The following is a 21,249-nucleotide window of genomic DNA, read 5'->3' on the forward strand; positions in this document are numbered from 1 at the left end:
AGCATCCACCCCATTTGTTGCCATTGAAAACCAACGAATTTTCGCTAGTGAATACTCCTCATTTTTAGGCGTCCTACTCGACCCCAACTTGAAGTATCATCATCATATGTCTAACAGAGAAAAATGGCTCATGGCATGCGCATCCTTATTAAAGCAGGATTTTTCTTCAGTCATTCAACGCTTATATTACTATACTTCTCATTCATTCATTCACATATTACATACTGCATCTCATGCTGGAGCAATACATACGACACTCACCTTACCCCACTACAAATAATACAAAATTAAGCTATTGGAATAATCTCATCTAGTTCATATAGCGCGAATGCTCATTGATTGCTTTATGCAAATAATATTTTGTCCGTTTCCAAACTGGTGACTTATAACCTAGGTGTTTTTTTTTAAAGTGCTTCGCAATAACGTTCCGTGTTTCTCTTTTTTTGCCGCTAGTCTTGTTAATACTAACACCATTAGGTTTGCTTTTAAGAACAACATCATTTTACCGAAAGTAAAAACTAACTACGGCAAACAGACAGTGCATTTCTAGGCAATATCCCTAAGGAATTCTATGCCACCCGCCATCAAGACTTCCAACATATTACACAAATTTAAAAAATAAATAAAGTGCTACCTCATGTCCCTGCCACAGACATAACCAAGATTGTTTCTGATGCTTTGTTGTTCAGCGTTTTTCTAAGTTAATTCTGTCTAGTTACCGCTACCATGTACTTCCACCTATTGACTCTGCTTTGCATCATTCGTGTACACATACCCCTTTTCCATCATTTGCTGCTATTAGTCAGTGTAGTGTATTTTAAGTTATTCTGTACTAGAGGTCCCGCTACAGTCTCCGACTTTGGGACCTCCTTCTGTATATGACCCCCATGTACTATCGTGATAAATTGAAATACCAACAACGGAGCACGTCGCTTTTAGTACATGGTGCGGTGGCGCGTATGCGCAGTGCGCAGTGCGAATATGTTACGAGAGTTTGTGTCCAACGTTGATATGGAAACGCCGTCGTTCGGCGCTTGAGCTTTTTGGTTTTTCTTCCCACCGCGTTCGACGTCCACTCACGCAAGCGTTATCTAACTTTGTTGGTTCGATGAGTGAAAAACGCGCACGCAGCCATATTCTTTTATTTTTTTTATTTTTTGCTGGGATTACAACAGGCGATGAAAATACGATGGTCGTTCAATATCAAGGTTGGTCACGAACTCTCGTAACTTGTTCGCTCTGCGCATACGCTGCCCGTCGCTGGGATGCGCGGCATGTGCTGAAAGCCACACGCTCCGTTGTTCGTACTTCAATTGACCACGACAGTACAGTTTTTGAGAGATTGATTGATTGATTGATTGATTGATTGGTAACACTACTTCTCAGGTGTTTTTTTTCAATTTGACAGAAAAAGTAAATATTTTTTTGTGGAATGTTTCCGTTACCCGCGAGACGAAGACTTTATTTACTCAGTGAACATGCTGCCTGAAGTCAACTTTGTATTGCGTATTGTACGTAATAAATGTTTACCACGCATTTGTTAGCACAGTACCATCACTGAAGATGAGAAACACAAGACGGAGGTTACGACCAGTTTTACCATTTCCCCCTTGATCGTCGCAGCAAGCATTCCTACTTACGTGGCCGGCGCGAAAGGGCCTGCAAGCACCACCTGTCAGACGCTCTGCACGTGTCAGCGACATGCACGCGTTGGAAACAAACATTGACCGTTTTTATTGGACACTTGGCGGGGCCTCCTTCGAGCCCGAACTAAACGAGCTGCAGTTGGCCGTAGACGCTGAGGTAGGCCTGGGGCGAGTACAGGGACCAGTAGGCGATGTTGAAAGTGAGGAAGACCACGGGGAAGGCAACCCTGGCGAAGCGGTCGATGCTCTGCGCCCTCTTGAGGTTCCGGTGCAGCTCGTCGTACTCCTTGTCGTCGTAGCTCTCAGGGTCCTCGGCAAGCTCCTTCTTCCTCGTCACGAGCTGTCAACATAGGCGGTGTTTAGTACGCAGCGAATCGAGGCCAGACGAAATCTAAGCAATGTACAAGTCGAGTGTGTTAGCCACTGTTGAACGAAGACATGAATTAGACTACAAGTTAAGCCTAAAGTAGCGATACTGCCACCGTGAATCACATCTCTGATGGAGCTTGCACTAGTGGTGCAAGGCTGGAAAAACAGCGGAGCTGTGGGTCTGGGTTGTATGAGGATGGACTCCCCGTTGAGTTCAACAATATCCCCAGTTCTTTTCTCTTCCCTGCTTTCTTAATGAATCACCACCACCACCACCTGGGGGTCGACCTGGCTTCTTCCGGTTTTGCTAAGTTTTGCTAGGCTTTGCTAAGTTTGTTAGGTTTTATTGTGTTCTTGCTATAGCCTAGGCTAAATTTAGAGGAGTGAGGTTCAGTTTAGCCGGGTTTTACAAGACCGTTCTGGTAGGTCCCCCACATTGACAGCGGGTCCCAGGGGGGAAGAAGCTAGGTCGACCTTCAGTCCCGTTGTTTCTCCAGTCTTGTGCCACTAGTGCGAGTTGCGCCAACTTTTTTTTTGTTTTTGTTTCAGTAGTCCAAGAAAGGCTATCACCTCTAAAATGGTATAGTAAGGGCTACGATATGTATATGCCCCTTGTGCTCACACTCAAGCAAGCGCGAAAGCCGGCTTCACTGTTTTAACACGCTATCTGCGGTGGTGCACCTTTAACAGGTGGCGCTGTTTTTTGGTGTTTTTGTGCTAACGCCAGTGTGCCAAGGCCAAGCTTGAACAGCTCCGCTGATAAAAGCGCAAACGCCCGTGTGTCGAGATTTCGGCGTACCTTAAGATCCCCAGGAGAAGTGTAAATAATTCCGGAGCCCTGCCCTACAGGACGCCTCATAGCCCAGGTGTAGTGTAGTGCGGCGCGTTAAGCCCCACAATGAATAAATCCGTCCGTCACATTACTCTAAAACCCAAATAAAAGTTACCAGGGAAAAAGAGAGCTGTTCACCTAGGCGGCGCAAGAAAGTGCGGGGGAGATGCAGCCATCTTACCTAAACAGTTTGTTGTCCTGCAATTTCTTGAGGAATAAGTTTGCTAATTTGAAACTTTTCTCATTGGATGCACTGTCTCATGTGCGAGAGATTTCACGAAAGTTGGTTTATCGCTTTGCTTAAGCGAAGCTGGATAAGTGAAAAAATTAGAGTAGAACACCGCAATCTTGGCTCTACAACAAAAGCAGTCGTGTTAAACTAGTTCTTATTACCGTTTGGGGAACCGCTCCCAAGTACGGGGAATTTTATAGGTTTGTTACTAACATTTGGGCAGGAAATGTACAGGGAGAATAAAAGAAATGCGCGCGACGGAGCGCGCAGCCTCCGACGTATGTTGTGCCCAATGGCTCTAAATTGGATAAACTGCACAAATGCGCAATTCTTACTGACATCCTGAGGGTGTAGCCTGCTCTTAGGGGAAGTGTTTGATCAAGACACGACGCCGGTAATTTATTTTGATGCGCCTTTTCATTACATGCTGTGCTCTACATTGTTTGTAATTCTTTTAATACCCCCTGTACACACTCGCATACAACTAAAAGCATTTCATACTTAAAATGCTTTTGAGGGGGACTGTATGATGATGTCCTTGCCCCAAGTGGGGTTCATCAAATGACACATCCCCCTGGGAAAACCTGAACGGCCTACAAACCCAACTTCATTGTGGCCGAGAGAAAAATCACGCACCCTTCCTTCTAACGACGTGATGGTTGAACGCGAAGCTCTCTCTTGACGGATTCTTTGGTTGTCGTCTGAGGTCGGACTGAGTTTCGACCGTGTCAGAATGGAGCAAACGGATAAGCGCCTGCTTCATAGCGTGAGGGACCCAGGTTGAATTCCGGCCGGTGAAGGACTTTTTTCTTTCACTTCACCCACGATCATCCATCATCTTCGCCAGAGAAAGATGGCTTTCCTGTAGGGCGTTTTCGCGTTACAGACGCCATCAATGAGAACACTAAAGCTTCGCTTTAATAAGAAATGTGATTCTTATGTATCTGGTGCTTGGTCCACAAGCATCTGGTCCACTGACGGAAGCGGAGTGCGGAAAAAGCAGCAACCCAGAGAAAGGAACGCATGTCGCAGTTCGTGAGATTCTTAACCACGTTCGTATGACGCTATACGCCAGACACCACAACAACGCGAGCAAAGTGTGACGAATAGAGGGTTGAAATTTGGCGTTATCATTTGTTTTACTATGAGTATTTCGTGGCTGAGTATGCACCGGCCTGCGTTGTGTCGGCTCGTTAAACCCTACAATCAATCAATCAATCAATCAATCAATCAATCAATCAATCAATCAATCAATCAATCAATCAGTCAATCAATCAATCAATCAATCAATCAATCAATCAATCAATCAATCAATCAATCAATCAATCAATCAATCAATCAATCAATCAATCAATCAATCAATCAATCAATCGAGTATGCACCGGGAACAGAAAAAGAGGTTGAAATTGTTTTTTTTTTCTTTGCATTTTCCGAGAACCAGCAACTCACCACGAAGGCCACGTCGTCGACCCTCCGGTAGAGCTTGGGTCGCTGCTTGATGCGGCCCATGTAGTTGACCACGGAGAAGATGAGCAAGGATCCGAAGACCGCGCAGATGCAGCCGCCCATCCACACGTCCAGGGCCTTCATGTACGACACCGGGGGCAGCTCGGAACGCACACCCGAATTCACTGGAGGCGAAACAGGGGCAAGTGAGGGCTGTGCCTCCACCCACTGAAATTACTTCGCAGAAGAGTATGTTGTTGGATGGGTTGGTACTGCAGCCACAGAACACATAAGAGACAAATCTCCCTTCGCGCTGTCCTCTTAACTCTTCGTCCTTCTTTCACGAGGTGGTTATGTGTTCTGAAGCTGAAATAACGTTGCCTTTCGATCCTACGTGTCTTCCCATTCTCAGCAGCCTGGCATTCCGATATTTTGTTCCTTGCTGTTGCTTGGTCAGAGAGCACCAAATATGCAGAAAAAATGTCAGAAAACCTCTCTACATCTTGACACAATCAAACCATTACAACCCCAGAAAGCAAATTAATGTATAAATGATTTTATAATGTCTTGAAAAGTGGGGACTGTCAATGCCGCGCAGTTCTAAAGAAAAAAAAAAGCAAAAAAGAAACAGGCTAATTTGCGTGTGCAGATACATTTTTATGTTTTTAGTTACAACACCATTTTGTATACTACATTGGATACTACTGTATTGGATGCCGTATTAGATACACCTAAAAATATCAACCCTACTCCAGTGCCGGCATAAAACGCATCCCGTGTTAGAAATTGTAAATGTGTTATAGTTCAACATGTTGGAGCTTGGAGTGACTATGGCGACAATTTTTGTATTTCGTGGGCACATATCAGGTGGTGGATTAAAAAAAAAAACAGGGAAAGCTCGAAATATCGTCTAGGAGAGCTACACGAGCGCAGTATGCCTCTGCTCAGCTCAACACCCTGCTACAATTTTCTCTTCCAACGTCTAACGCTCACGTTTTTTCTTTCCCACCCGGAGCACTAAACGTAAAATCCCGCGCCCCGGCAAGCCTAGACAAACAGTGGCTAGCATCATCAGCCAGTCGTAATAGACCTCCTTGCATGCTCTTCGGGGCCACCAGATTTTTATTGCAGAATGAAGCCCTCAGGGCGCTTAAGTCCACTTAGTGCGCGCTTTGGAGGCGAAAGCCTGGCGATTCTTGCTAAGACATCTTAACTGCTACACTGCATTTGTGTCTCTTTCTTCGCTTTTTCTTTCTTCGTTCTTTGGCGCGAATTACGTCAGCAGGCAGACCGGCGACCCTTTACATTGCAGCTTCCCCAGAAACAGAGTCATCTAGCTGTGCCTGGTTTGCACCTGTTTTACTCACGTGCCTCCGGTTCACCTGCCACGTGGTACGCTCTAGCACCCTAACTTTTGTTCCCCCGCTGGCAATGCGCAATGGCTGCGCGGGGGCAAATCACTCAGCCGCAATTCTGCAGACCCAGGTTCGATCAGCATACGAACACACATGCGTTTCGTTTTCGCTTTTTAAAGCCGTGGCCGTTTTCTGTACTGGACAACGACAGCAACAGCAACGACGACAATGGTTTTTCACATAATGGCGCACTTAAGGTTTCCGCCTTAGAAATGCAATAGCCTAAAACGATGATAGACGCGCGCCTCAAGCCAGCGAAAGATACTTTGCCGCCATTGAGCCGTAGTTTGGCACATATAGACAATTACTGTTAGAACTTAAATAACTCGGACCTTGCAGTGGCGCACGCAGGATTTCAATTTAGGCGACGCGGAGGGGTATCCACGATAAAAAGGGAACAGAACTAAAATTATAAGGAGAAAAAAAAAACACTGAAAACCAACATCAATGAATAAAAAAAAAAAAAAAAAAACTCCGCGATGCAGCTGGCCACGTCCACCATGACCTTCGAATCTTCGTCATTTTTAGGCTCGCCCAAAATGGCTGATCGTAATGGTGGTGTCGAAACAGCGCACACCCCCTTCCCCCCTTCCATCTTGTATCATGCAACATGAAGTGCAGTAACCTGAAGCACAGTTTATCGCGGAAGCCTCGCTTCCATCAATGAGCCGGAAGACCAGGCTATGGCGTCGTATAGAATTGTCAATTTGATCATCACTCACTGCTCGATCATCAATCACTCCTGGAACTTAAAAGACGCACCAACTGCTCCGCATCTGTGCGCAGCCTGCACTATGGAAGGGGGCGTCCCTAACTTCTTTTTTGACTGCGTGGAATGCCCGATTTAAAGGGAAAAACTTCATCCTGTCGTGCGGCGGAAATATTTGCAGTCGGACGCTGAGTCTGCTCCACTATGCACGAGCGGCCTATAGAAAAAAAAATGATGGGACGCCTGCTGCTCAGTTTTATTGACGAATTCGAATACTCAATTGCAGTGTTACCCAAATTGTAAGGGCGCTCAGGCGGAGCAAGGGGTGGCAAGTTCTGCGCCGCTAAACCCGTCGAAAGCTGCTAGCCTAATAACAACAACAACAACAACAACAAAAAAAAAAAACCCACACCAACGCGTAGATTTAAGTGAAACCTTCACGCCGCTAAAACCAAACGTTGTTGAAGTGACCATTTCACCTAGCGAAAAACAAGACGCATTATCATTCTTTTACGTCACCAATGTATGCGTGAAATAGCTCATATGGTTCCAGATTTTACATAGGAATTTTTCTCTCAATGAAGTTAGCTCAGAAGTTCCCATCTGCCCCTGGGTTTCCTTTGCGCGTCCACCCGCGGGTGCAGGCGGCCGGCGCACCGGAGAGGAGGTTGAGCAGCATGCCCAGGTCCAAGATGATCCTCCCCGGCGCCATGTTGAGGTGCAGGTAGAAGGCGAACCAGGAGATGACCACGCTCAGCAGGGTGGGGAAGTACATGTTGATCAGGTAGAAGCCCCGGTTCCGCGACACGGTGAAGTTCGCCTGCAGAACGCTGAAGCGGCCTGCGATACGCGTAGATGGGCGCACGTGGAGAAGTTCACGTGATAAGTAGTATGCGTTTCAACACGGGTTTGTGTAGGCGATTGTGCTTCAAATCACCTAGCATTAGGTGTGACTAATCATCGTCATCATCCCCATGATCATCAACAACATCTCATGTATGTCCAATGCGGGACAAAGGCCTCTTCCGTATACTTTTAACCGCTCCTGTATTTCATTTCCCGAATCCCTCCCTTGCCCGCAGATTTTTTTAAAGCGATAGCTTTACTACGCTACCCCTTTAAAGGTTATTCATTGTGCCGAAATGGCCCTTCAGCCTTATCGCTTTGCTTGCTCGGACCTTTTCTGCTGGGCTACGACGCGACCAGGCGAGGGTGCAACGGATGCTTACTCTGCGCTTGATCTCTCAGCGCGGGCTGGGCCATCTTCGCGTGCGCTCCAGCGCAAGTGAAAGGCTGAGTTCCATCCAGTTGATATGGCTACACGGCCGACTACGAAATCTCAAGCGAAGGTAAACTTTCACAAAACACTGTGTGCATAGTCTTCGCCTTCGCTTGAGATAACGAAGTGTTAAACCTGAGCGACATTTTTATCCCTCCTCAGAGGTTGTTGGCTTCCCCTACTACTGGTCATCTCCCTCATGAGGTCACTTTTAAAACCGTGTGATCTATCTGTGCACGGTCAGCTCTCCTCATCACATGCCCGGCCCATGCCTACTGCTTCTCCTTAATTTGAGCTGAGATTTCTTCCCCTCGAGTTTTTTTCCCTAATCCGGGGAGCTGCTTTCCTATCCTTTAGCATTACTCCTATCGTTTTTCTTTCCATACACTCTATGAAATCGCCGCGGGTGGGCTTCACCACAACGCCCCAGAACGATCAACCAGCGTGACCAAATGCAGGCCTTGCGCTGTTGTCTCACCGCAGATTCCATTTCTTACTCTATGAGCATGATTGGCCTCGTCATTCACCAATACCGTACTTTGGCCACGATAATTGGTAGTTTTGGGGCGTTGTGGTGAAGCCCACCTATGGCGATTTTTTGAGTGGCGCTCGCTGGGCTGACCCAAGTTTTTTTCTTAAAACTCTTTCGCTACCGCGCCTATCAAAATCGATCCATTTGATCGATACTTTGCGAGCGCCTTTTCATAGCGTTCCAGGCGTTTTTCGAACAAGTAAAGCTGTTCGGAGTTAGACCAGAAAATGGCCTTTCAAAATCAGTTTTGTTTTCATTTTTGCACCGGAAACGTGATTTTTGACACGCTTTTGAATCACCTGGGTGTGGAAAAGAGGCGCGGTCATCGCGCGTCACTGCTACCAACGAAGAATGCGTGCAACTCCTAATTACTCTGCACCAGCGTTTGTTTTTTGCTATCAGGGTGTGAATGGTGAACTAGCAAACGATTTTCAATCGTCAGGTTCGCGCTCTGACAGTAATAATCCCAGAAATAGGCTGAAAATGTCAAGCAGTGCCTGGTTGCAAAGCTACTTTATGATTTTAGGCAGTTGTATTGCCTTTGCGCACGTTGTTCTAAGTTCTGTGGTAGTTCTACTTACCCCAGGACCATTCGCAAACAGTTTACAACAGTTTCGGTTTCGTTTCTGCATCGCGAAATTCATATTTAGCGCTACTACGCAGTTACTCAACTTCAAGGCTTCAACTTCAACCATGGCGCCTGGAGCGTCCACGACTGATCCTTGAACAAAGCACGCCGCTCCTGATTTCCCCCACCCTAACCCGATTTCTGCGATAAGAACTTCAGATGCAAGTCAAAAGATCACACCCAGTCGCCAGATATCTGTTCCGCCGAGGACAGCGCTTCAAACCAGCCTTACACTGCCAGCTGTTCGCCTTCCAGTTTCGTTTCCATGCGAGGGTATATCTGGGTGTCTAATGTTGCTGCTTAGTTGAACTGTCTATTCAGATGGAGTCTCTGATAAGTTTTTGTACTGTTTTATTTCAAAAATGTTAGGTGGCGCAGCAATAGAGGAGGCTTGTTGTGCTGATCTTTTTCATCGCGCAACTGCTACTCGGCCAAAGATCGCAGGCCACGATTCTAGCTCATCGTACCTCATTTTTGCGAGCAAGGCTACAATTGAGAGTAAGAAGATGATAATAAAGCTCAGCTTTATGTTTTGAGAGATAACTGACCCTGAACGACAACAAGCATCAGCCACAGCGTTCCGTATTCAACTTCATGCATGTTTTTTTCTGCATCGCGTGCTTGTCCCAAATATTGTGCTCGCTGTAAATGCAAAGTCAGTCATTGACACGATGTTTTTACGTTATGTGGGGGCAAATTGGTGCCTCTGATAATGTCAAACCACCAGATTTATTCCAGGGAACCACCCGAAATTGCAGCTTCACCGCATGACACGAGCACCGTGCGTGCTGACATTTTTTTTTATATCTGACAAACTGTTCCACGCAAGTCGAAATTTTTTCTAGGACGTGTTCTTGAAATGTTTCCCTACAAAATGTATATTCTGATTTTTTTCTACTACCGGTGGTTTGATATACACAACTCCTTTTTTATCATTTTTTTCGACAGCTTGACAAAAATTTTGATTTTGATATTTTTTTTCTTCACAACTATGATATATAAAAACCTTTAAAAAACTGGTGTTATTGGAAAGGCTGTTAAATATTCTGCATTTTTTGTTCCTGCAATTAGTGCCTAACCAATTTTTTTAGCAGGAAAAAAATGTTTTCTTGGACACCTAAAAATTGGTCAATTTTCCGGCGGTAGCGAAAGAGTTAAGGCGCTTAGTAAGGCGCCAAGTTTCATTTCCTTAAATAATTATCAGCAGTTCGTACTTGGCCCGTTTTCCAGAACGCGATAAGTCAGGGAATAAGTTCTCAACTACGACTTAAGCGCTCCTTACGAAATAAGACGTCTGCCCGAAACGAAAACAAGCACGCGGATAACTATAACTCCATCGGATTATCGGCTTTCCGTCAGCTTTTCCAGCAACGGAATTATATACCGACTAATTATAGTCGGTGGTCGCTACCTTATTGTAAGCGGAAACTTATGCGTACGGGCAAACGGACCCTGTTTGCATGCAGTTCTTTTCGATGGCATACCTGGGATAGATTATTTGATTGTGCTTTCCAAATGCTGCTGCGCCCTCCTCCACCTTCAGCCCATGCTAATTCTACAGCGTGTTTATTTCTCGTGGCTGGGAGCAGATCTGGAAACCTGTCCACTATAGTTATAATTTTCCCCGCATAATTTCAAGCCTTTTGTTACCTGGGCTTAAAGCGACGAATGTTTGCTCTAAACTTTTAAATGAATACATTTGTTGCGCGAATAATACACTGAATTGTATAGGAGTAGGAGGAATTGTGTAATAGAGGAATTACGGAATTCTATAGGAATGGTAGAGTTGTGTAAATTTCTCCTCCAAGAAACCTATTTTTATTCTCCTGATATTTACGCCCGATGCGAGCAGCGACGCCTTCCAGTTACACGTTAATGACGTCCCGCTTCAACCATGTGCCATGCTGTCGGCAAACATGGTTAACTGCTGGCGCTTTCAGATTCAATGCTAACTTTTGAATCAAGAGCACGTAAGTACTTGAGTCATGTGCACGTTTAAATCAGTTTATAATAGCACGTCGAAACCTTCAAAAAGCGCAACACTGAAAACGTGACCCAAACAGAACAACAGGATGAGAGCGAAGACTACAGGATATAGCTTTATGCCATATCGAAATAAATTGCTTATAAAAGAGAAGAAAAAAAAAACGAAAAAGGTGCATGAATTTTCGGCATTGATATCAATGACGCGCAAGATTCAGAAAGAAAGCTGGTCAGGGTGTGGAATGTTCAATGAAAAGTCAGTTGATTGCGGACAAATCCTGCGAAGTTACAAGAACGTCTCCGCGTACACGCGCTCTTCACTTCGGCTAAATATGTTGGTTGCAAAAGTGCGGATTTAATAAACCAGTACCGCTGGTAATAAACCAAGTTGTCGGGCACGCACGAAGCCGTCATTTCTCGCGCCATGCGATAGCATGAGGAGGGGAGCGGGGGTGGCATTGAAGTTGAGCCTTGTGCGAAGAATCAAACGCATACGATAATAGCGAGTTTTAGCTGACCGTTTTCGATGGCCCGCTCCGGTAACGGCGGCCCGCTCGGCGATACCGGAGCCAATGCCATTTGCGGCCAAGCGCGCCACGCCTGCGCAGTGGTGCTCGCGCTTGCTATCGGAGCGGAGCGGACCGTGAAAAACAGTCAGTTAAAACTCGCTAATTACTATGCTGTTATGATACTGCAACGCTGCAGTGGACTGACGACCCCGCCACACTTTTACGGGCGCTGCTCACCTGTGTCGAACGTGGCGGTAAAATTTTCGTACACCATGTCGAGGAGGTTGAACTGAGGAATTTGAACCTCATCTTCAAAGAAGACTGGATCCACGTCCTCCCACAACAACACAGCCTGCTCGGTAGTTTCGGAATCTGCAAAGCAAAGACTTAGACACCAACAGCTCCAGAATGGAGAGGCGGTACACATTGCCCCGTGAGTGAATGATGGTCCAGCGATTCTGACTTATATTAGACTGCAGGATAACAGCACTTCTGCGTACAAATCATAACGGGCAGCGGCGGTAATTACTAACTTCATCCCTCCAGTTTTCTGAAAAAAAGAATCATGGCCCTTCTCCCCAAAAGGTGCCCTGCCATGTTACACGATCCTCACTGACGTCATGAGCAGTGACGGGTTGTAGATGCGTGCGCATCATTCTTTTGTTTTCTATCTATATGCGCAGTTATTTCAAGGACAATGGGCACACGAATGGTTCCTTACGAAGCTGCATTAGTGCTTCGCTATAAGAACAAAAAGATTGAGCATTGAGCTACAGAAAATCGCTTCATTTCATTGTGTGTGCTGAGGACCGCTTCTCACTTTTTTGAATATTTGAGAAAAATGGAAAACAAATACGAAGAAAGGAAAAGGGGTAATAGAAATTATCTTTTTGTAGGGGTACAGACAACACTTACTTCGTTTTCTTACGCTTAGCAGCTGTGCAGCTCAAGTTCTACGCCTCCGGGCAAGGCGGCCATTTATGTTCTAACTCGGTTTCCTCAAAACCCTATCCCTCTAAACTCGTGGTGTACAGACTAGCAGGAAGTGGTGGCGGTAAAAGTGCAGCTTCCGCGTTGTGTGGTAATACTGGTGTCGTGCTACGTGCGCCCTTACACTGGTCGTGCCCCATTCTTGCGGAGGGAGACTTCAGTGCTCCGCACTGTGACTGGGGATACTAGTCTTCAAGTGAGCGTGGTCGAGTGGTCTTAAAGCACTTCACCGATGCCAGCTTTACACTTCTGAATGACACTACTAGCCCACACGCCACTGTACCCACTCACGGATGCCCCCCTATTCACTTGACTTGTCGTGGTGGCTGGGTGCGCAAATGGTCCCTTGGCAACGCGAAGCGTGCTGTTAGGGCAGCGATCACCACCCAATTCCCATCGGTCTCATTCCGAAGTCAACGGAGTCATTTTCCGCAATGCACGCAACAGAACGCGTCGCAACCAATGGGAAATTTAGGAGCCGTTTTTCTGCTACAGACGCCGCGGACACCGTCTTTGTTGCTCAATGGACAAGTTAAAGTTTACGCAAGCGCTGTCCAATACGCCTCGAGCTTCGCGATCGCTGCGCCGCCTGCCGCCGCTTCTCCGCGGCGTTGACGGGATTTGCGCTGCGTGGCTGATAGGGGCCCGTGCAGTGTTGTGGTTCTGCTTCGCTTCTTTTCGCCTTTCCGCGCCCTAAAAAAAAAAAAAAAAAACTTATGGTGACGTCCATAGGCAAAGAGTACGTTTAGGTCCCTTAAAAAGCAGCTGCGTCTCCGTATAGTTCGCGATCGCCTGCAAGAGCTACCTGGGGACGCGGTTCTGCGCGCTTCGTCGCCGCTCTTCCGAGCGTCGGCGACGGCAGCAACATATCACCCATGTCACCTCTAAATCATCAGGCACAAATGAATTCTACTGTCGCCTTGTTTAGACCTGATACTGGCACAATGAGAGGTTGGCTTCATTTTGCAGCGTGAACAACGAACGCGGCTTCGTATATACGTCGCACAAAAATATGTTTCGGGGATATGATTACCCAATTCTGGACAACAACTAATGCCTGTTATAAGAATATAAACCATGCGAAAATATAAAGTAAATTCCAAGCCTGTGCGTCGTTAAATATGTGCCCACACACGCCATATAGCAAGAACCAAGGCAAGTTAATGAAACCACGAAAAAAAATGCTGTGCAAATGCGAAATTAACGAACATAATAGCTCAAACAGAAATGAAAAAAAAAACAGCGCAGCTTCTGACACTCTAAAGACGTTCGTCGAAACTTAAGAAAGGTAGGGTTCACTAGACAAACTATACGCGAAATGCACGGCTTTTTCGCGAGACATCGGGGGGGGGGGGGGGGGAGGAGGAGGGAAGGGGGATGCTGAGTACAAATGCAGAGCTGAATCAAGCAATGAACGTTTTAGTAATCCCACACACAAATCTCGCGTTCACTTTCCTTTTGTTTTTCTACTTCAACGAAGAGCTGATCGTACGGCGGACGCATTTTTGGAAGTATGAAGGGTAGGCTGTTCAACATTTAGGCGATGAAAGGTGTCGTTGGAAGAGTGTGGTATGTGATAAGGCCCCCTGATTTCGGTTTCTGCTTTATTCTGCAGGCTCCCTGTGCCATATGACGATATTTCGAAGAAGCATTTAGTCGCGCACGCGGATTATATTCTAAGCCCGCCTCCGCGCTGCTCGCAGAGGATATACGTAGCAGATGAATGTTTGCGGGCGCTCACCTCACGACAAGACGACTCTGTCGTGTGCTGATCCCCGAGTATAATTATGCATTGTCCATCGTACTTTTGTTGAATATTCCCCAAATTAACACAGACTGGCTCGCAAATGGTGGTGATCAATATCTGAGCTAGGTATAACATTGGCAAACGTAACTGGCGTGCTGTCAGGTATGAGTGCTCCGCTGATTATGTAAGCGCACAAAACCGATTTAAATCGTAGTTTATAGCCGTATCGTAAACATTTGAGATCCGGTGGTTACGGAGACACGGTTAGTAAATTCAGGTCAGTGTAACTACAATCGGCTCCATCATACGCCGGTTCCGCGACGCTGGCCTGTGGCACACACCTGGCGCTTATACAGACCGAATATATCACACTAAGATCGCGTCAGAAACTTTTACACTCTCGTAAACACACCCCATTTGCGTACAGAGTGACTGCTCCACATAAACATGGATTTCAAACGCCAGCAAACGGTAAATCTCAGTAGCGAACGTGCCGTAAAAGCAGCGGCGGCACTGGGGAGCGGGGCGCGGACTCCCGCGGCTGCTTTCGAAACGGGCCGCTAGGGGGATTTCAGTGGCGCCCCTACAGGCCGCGCTCGAGGCGTATACACCACTGCGGATATCTGGGGTGTGTATTGTAAGTGTTTGAAGATCGCTGAAACACATTATTGCGTACTCTTCATGAAATCACTAATACGATGGCTGGTTTACATTGTAATAACTCCTCGTTTTAACAGCAGATATGTTTAAGCTTGAGCTTGGTCCGTTGGCGTTATCGAAGAAAAAAACAAATACCAAAGAAAAAATTCTCCTCCAGCGCGAGGCGCGGTCGACCTACGCCCAGCCACGTAGGCAGAGCCACGCCTCGCCTAGCTATGACATTATTGTGCACGCCCGCACTGCTCGACCTTCGAGAACACTCTGCCCAGAGTTCGTGGCGTGATCTCTCGCATGCTCTTCTTCTCGCCAGTTCACGTGCGTTCTCGTCTGAAGTGGGGAGAGCACAGAACAGCTCGCGCTGCGGATGACGAGTTCGAGAAGCCGATTGGCGCCGGTGCTAGCGCGTGCTGGCGCTGTCCACTTTGGGAGAAACGTGAAAGCCTGCGGACGATCCGGGCCTGCCAGCCATGGGGAACCTTCAGCAGCAACCTTGGAAATTCATGTGAGGTGCAACAGTCTGGTCTCCGACAAAGGCAGAGGGGCCGCCAGCTCTGCTGCTTCTCTAACCTTGCACCACTAGGGCAAGCTGCGCCGTTTCTTTTGGTGCAGAGCAGGTTCGTTTCAAGATTTAGGGACGCTGCTTTGTTGCAGGGGTAAATACTCACACGTGCTGATTGTCATGGGGCATCTTTGCGTGTCTAAAGGGTAGCGCCTGAATCCCATTGGGCATTTCAACTCCAGCGTAAGCCTGAAAGCAAACAATTTTTGCTTGAGTAACAAGTATGAGCTCTTATACGTGGCTAGCTGGTCAATATGTACGTGCGCCTGACACGGGCCTGAGTCTGATACCCGAACGGCTCTCAAACCAGCGCATCTGTTCACGACCATTTTCTCGGAGTAGCACCACGACTTCCAAATCACTATGCTCTAGCAGGAGTTCGTGAGCGGTCTTGTGAGAAGGTGCGACTTAGTTAGGCTGGTTCAAGTAAACCTGGTCCTCCAAGGTGGCTTAAAACATTCTTCTGGTGAGCACAAGGTCCGCTGGTTTAATTTTTGGCCGAACTGCCGTATACTTGGCAGTCTCCAGATAACAAAAAGTTCGCGTGAACAACATTTTGGGCACGTAAGGAAACCCCAAACATCTAGATTAATTCTGAGCCCTTCGCAATTGGCGCAAATCATAACCTGGAGGTTTCTTGTGGGCTTTAGAAATAAATTGATTAACCAAGTAAGTCTTTTTTAAATAAATTAATCAATCTCATCCCTGCGGACATGCACGTACATGCGTTCCAAGCTCGTTTGCGCCTCTTTTCCGCTACAGCAAAGAGGGGGAAAATACTCAGGAGGGAAAATAACGTGACTTTTTGTGAGACCTCTCGCGGCATGTCGGGACGTCCACTGAGGTCGTCCCCCTTCCCCAATCTTCCCTGCTGCGCCTCGCCTTTTCCGCCGCTACTTCTGTTCAAAGAGCAGCTGATAAGGCATGCCGCGGCCCGCGAATTCCGAAGAAACCCGCGGACGTGCGAAATCTGTTGGAAATCAGCCACCTTCTTCACCGCTAATTTTGTTCACTCCCATAGTTTTGTCGGAGGGCCGTAAAAATTGTTTCGGCGCTTCGCCAGATTTAGTCGCCGTATCTCCAAAGAATTAAGCAACACTCCGTGGGGCTGGTGGTGGTTGTGAAACTTTGCGACGTTCCCCTTACTGGGACGAGTTCGCAATGAGTCCAAACAACAGCCCGGTTATATCCATTTCACATTCACCTCATCCTCTTCTTTCTCTTCGTGCCCACTCCTCGGTCTACTTCGTCTGCGCGCTACGCAGGCCGGCCCTCCGCGGTCAACCCGCCTGGGTGGATACGCCCTGTGTTGCGCATAGACGCAGCTTTCACGATGTTATTAGGCTCACTGAAGCAGATGTATTTGAAAGTCCTTTGTTTGCGGGCTGCCTTCGCAACCATATAGGGTCCCGGAAAAGGGGCCTTTGAACCTTGTTGGCCTTTCCGGACGAGGAGATAATCACCAGCGTCGATTTCAGGAACCTTGGCCGAGTGAAGACGGTCGTAATGCTTTTTCATCGCGATTCCGTACTTTTCATTTTCCCTCGCTGACCTTTTTTGTTCAGGGAAAATTATCAAATCGACAATTGCCAGGAGATGATCGGCATGCAGCGACTGACGTTTCCGATGGCATGCGAAGTACGGGCTGCATCCTAAAGCCTCTGTGCGCGACTGGTTGTTGTCTGCAGCCGCTGCTTCTAGAGCACATTTCCATCCCCTTTTGAACTCTGGATGGAGGGAAATGAACTGCTTAATATTACGTATTAACACGTAATAAGTAGCTAACTCAGCTAACACGTTGGCTTCAGGGTGGCACGGCGCTGAAAAACACAGCTTCACTTTGCGCTGGAGAGCTAAATTCTTCAACTGCTCGGTCCTAAAGGCTGGTTCGTTGTCGGCCACAATTGCTTTGATGTTTTAGACATATCCCGGTTCAAGAGGAAAATGACGCTTCTTGCATCTTCCTTTCCGGCTTTACACCTGACTATACGCGTGCGCTCATCAATCGCCAGTACGAAAGCTTGAGTGCTGCCTCTACCCTCACCTTTTTTTCTGAGCCCCGCAACGTCAAGGTGGATCGTTGCGAATGGGTCTTTAGAATGGTCTGCGATGACCATGGAACTACCTCTGGACTTGAACTTCGCCTTGCAGATTCGACACTGGTGACAGGTCCGTACGTATTCAGAGATGCTTCATGGTGTCCCAATAATATCTTTGCTTGATTTTTCAAAATGTGTGCCAGAATCCGTCATGTCCGCCAGAATGAGGTTAATCGTGGTAGATAGCCAAACTTTTCGGTACACTAGTTTTTGGTACCTGCAAGTGACCATTGTTGAGCGACACCGCCTCGGTGCCTTCCCATAGGAACACGTTCACGTGGTGGTCATCAACTCTGGCAGTTATGTGTAGTCGTGACATGGCATCGGCGTCCGGTAGCTTGTCACCTGGTCTACGAGCGATATCCAATGTGAGCGTCATTGATCGTGAAACTTCATTTGTTTCAAGTGAAAGGGGGTTCGTGCTCGAAAGCAGGACAATCCCTCAGTCCAGGGCTCCTACGGCGGCTGCTGTCGCTGGTCCACAGAGTCCAAGCTGCACAGCGCAGCCTCCCACTGCTCGATGGTTATGCTGCGAATAATGGAGGCTGCTGGTGTGTTCTGGCAAGCCCACGTGGTGTAGTACAATGTTGGATGTTCGCTAGTGTGGACATGTTGGTGGATATATGGTGGGGTGCATCATATGCAACAACACTCCATGGACGCCCCTGAAATGATGGAACTAGCTCCAAACGTTCTACAACCCATTGTTACAGTGAATCTGCAGACTATTCAGTGTAGCATTGGGGATGCTAGGGGTGTCTGCTAACCATTCTTTCCTGCGTGGGTCACAGGTCCTACCGGCTCCCGCTTTCTGCTGTTTCCCTACGATAGGAAGATGTCACTTCTGGTGACGTACCTTTCATTTGTGTATTGAGATCGGTATTTAAAGGTTTGCATCATCTATCCTCGCTAATAACAATAACTGAAAGTGTTCGTATAAGGCAGGAAAATACGTTGACTCCAAGACTAAACGCCGTTATAAAATCGTTGTGTAATACCACAAAAATTCGCACGATAATCGCGTAGAAATGCTCGTGATACCCGCTTTGAATAGCATAAGAAACTGGTTCGAACCTCACGTGAGTTTTATTTCGAACATTCAGCTGATAATATCAACCCGCGAGCACACGGCCAAAAACTTAACGAGTAGAAAACGTTGATATAATAGATTTGTCTCCCTGAACGAGTTAGACCTAAATAAGCCGGTCAAGCTATATAGATGAAGGATGAGTTCACCTCATGGTGTAGTACACGTCACCCCTGGGCGTGATGTCGACCAGCTGGTTGGGCATGGTGACCTTGTGAGTTCTTTCGCGCTTGGCGTTGACGAAGTACAGGTCCGGCTTCCATATCTTGCCCGTTATCTCGGCGCCGTTCAGGGACAGCGTCTTGTTGACGCCGAAGCGAAGCAAGTTCAACCTCGGGTCACTCCAAGACTGCTGCAGGTGGATGTCCAAGTTGTACGTCTAGAAGTGGGCCATAAATGCGAATGTATAACACAAAGCATGCTATAGCGCTTGAGTTGCTGGATGCAGACTTGATGCCCGACACTTTTCCGCGTAGAGCACAAAAAATGACGCGGTCTCTACACATTTGCCAGCCTTCAATGAATTTTTTCGTGCCCAAGAGTTGCTTTTGCTACGGGACAGAAGGGGTGCCGCTCTTTTAAGGCCATTATCGAATGTAGTTGGGCGCTCTGACCTTTATTGACAGGTTAAACACACGACAGACACAATTTTACAAGGTTTGGCATTTAGCGCTCATTTGCTTTACATTTTGGGGACACCTGGTCATGTGAATGAAGTGTCATATTCATCATCAACAGCCTATTTAGGTCCACTGCAGGACGAAGGCCTCTCCGTTGACCTCCACCCGCTCCTGTCCCGAGCTGCCCGAGTCTATTCCTGGCCTCCGAATTTTCTTACTTCGTCTCTCCATCGGGTTAATGGCCTTTCCATTCTGCTAGTTCCCTATCTAGGTTTCTTATCTGTTATTCTCGTGGTCCACCTGTTGTCAGCTCGTCTCACAACATGGCCAAGTTTTTTTTTATGCTTGCGCTATTGTCGCTGTTTCGACACGCATTGTAAAACGTTCAGCGCTTGGTGCAGTATATAGTAAAGCGTTTTTAACCATTCATAGCGCACAACGCATGTGTAAACAAGCCTTAATGTTTTGATGTAGTTGTGGTTGAATTCTTTGCAATAATTCTGTTTGACTGCCATAAATTGTTTTCCTGGCGGTAAGCGAATAAACAATGTATAAAAAAATTGTGATTGATTCCTGTGTCATAGGAATCGGTAAAACACGAAAGTGAAGTTACAGCGAAATTTGAAGCTGAGCGTGATTTGCGGGTCGGTGGCTGTCTTGTGGGTGTGCTTGGCGAGCGACGTCCTGCTAGCGGGACGCTTCGGCAAAGGTGTAGTGGCGTCATTTGCATGACGGATATGACGTCAGCGAAATCTTGGTCTATCCCGGCATTAAGTACCTTCGTTTTAAAATATAAAACCCGAAAACGAACAACCCTAAGTATAACGTAGTCCTTAGTTCTAAAGGTTGCTTCCCCGCAAAAAGACTCTGTGCAGGGGTGCACCCTTTACAGGCCGCCTGCTTCGTTGTACTGTCGTCATTTCCGTGACGAATATGACGTCACTCAAATGTTTGTGTATCCCGGAATAAAACACGTTCATGTTTAAAAAAACGACAAGCGACGAAATAAAGAAGTGATTCATATAGCACTTACCATTTCGTTAGTATTTATGGGACCAAGCGTAATGATATAGACGCTTACACGAACTAGCGTAGGGGTACCTGCAGAACAATTTCAGAACTGTATTATCGACCAGAAATCTTTAGTTTTAAACGTGAGTCTAACTCATTCCTATTTCGTCTTCCTTTCATGGGTGAGTAAGATACACACCAGTGCGAAAGTAACCCCCTCACTGCGTTTGCAGCGGTTCCCACAAAGCGCTTCTATCAGCCGCAGGTTTTTTTTTCAAGGATAATTTTCGGTGTTCCAGACTCAAAATAACAAATCCCAGGTGGTTGATGTGCGCGTTATTCTACAAGCAGTTTGACTACACCATGGAATCAAATCATAGAGTCATTTATAAATATTTATAAAAAAAGGGGGAAGGGGCATGTTGTGGTGATGCTTTAGGTAATTCTGTTTAAACAATAAACGCGGTCTTCAATGGGTAGTTTTGCTACCAAGACTGTTTCCTACCTTTATCGTAGGTAGGCCAGGCTGCCTTGTCATAGTCCTCAAAGATTTTGTCTAAGTAGGGTAGCTTGTAGAGCTTGTCAGCAGCAGTCTTAGCGTCTGGTTGCCCTTCCGCATGCCAAAACATCTTGGACACCAACCTGTTGCTGAAATTGAAGTTTTCAGGTACAATCGCGACATCTGAAGGAAACAGCATAGCATGTACGCACCTAGTGCGCTACACGTTAATCTGAATATTTAAAGTCAACCATGAAGCTTGTTTCGCTTTTCATCACTGAAAGAAGCGTTTAAATCGCAGGAAATTGGCCTTTAAAATATTCGCAGCTAGCTCTAGAAAAATTTGGCGGACAGCATCAATTATTTCTTGCAGGCACTACCTTGTGCAGTTCATGAT

The 21,249-nt window shown here is 46.8% G+C and overlaps 1 protein-coding gene across 1 annotated transcript; it reads right to left on the reverse strand.

Moving 5' to 3' along the window:
• Positions 1-1,732: 1,732 nt before the first annotated feature.
• Positions 1,733-20,982, reverse strand: LOC144179306 (glycine receptor subunit alphaZ1-like). Its single transcript, XM_077707603.1, has 8 exons — positions 20,859-20,982; positions 20,376-20,443; positions 18,872-19,101; positions 15,643-15,725; positions 11,818-11,952; positions 7,307-7,489; positions 4,529-4,710; positions 1,733-1,986 (listed from the first exon to the last, which is right to left on the reverse strand). Exons 1-8 carry the CDS (start codon positions 20,980-20,982, stop codon positions 1,771-1,773), a joined length of 1,221 nt encoding a protein of 406 aa, XP_077563729.1. The 3' UTR covers positions 1,733-1,770.
• Positions 20,983-21,249: the final 267 nt, after the last annotated feature.

This window comes from Haemaphysalis longicornis, unplaced genomic scaffold, assembly GCF_048455015.1.
Source record: "Haemaphysalis longicornis isolate Haplotype H1 unplaced genomic scaffold, Haemaphysalis longicornis Haplotype H1 scaffold_4, whole genome shotgun sequence".
In the NCBI taxonomy this organism is placed as follows: Eukaryota; Metazoa; Arthropoda; class Arachnida; order Ixodida; family Ixodidae; genus Haemaphysalis; species Haemaphysalis longicornis.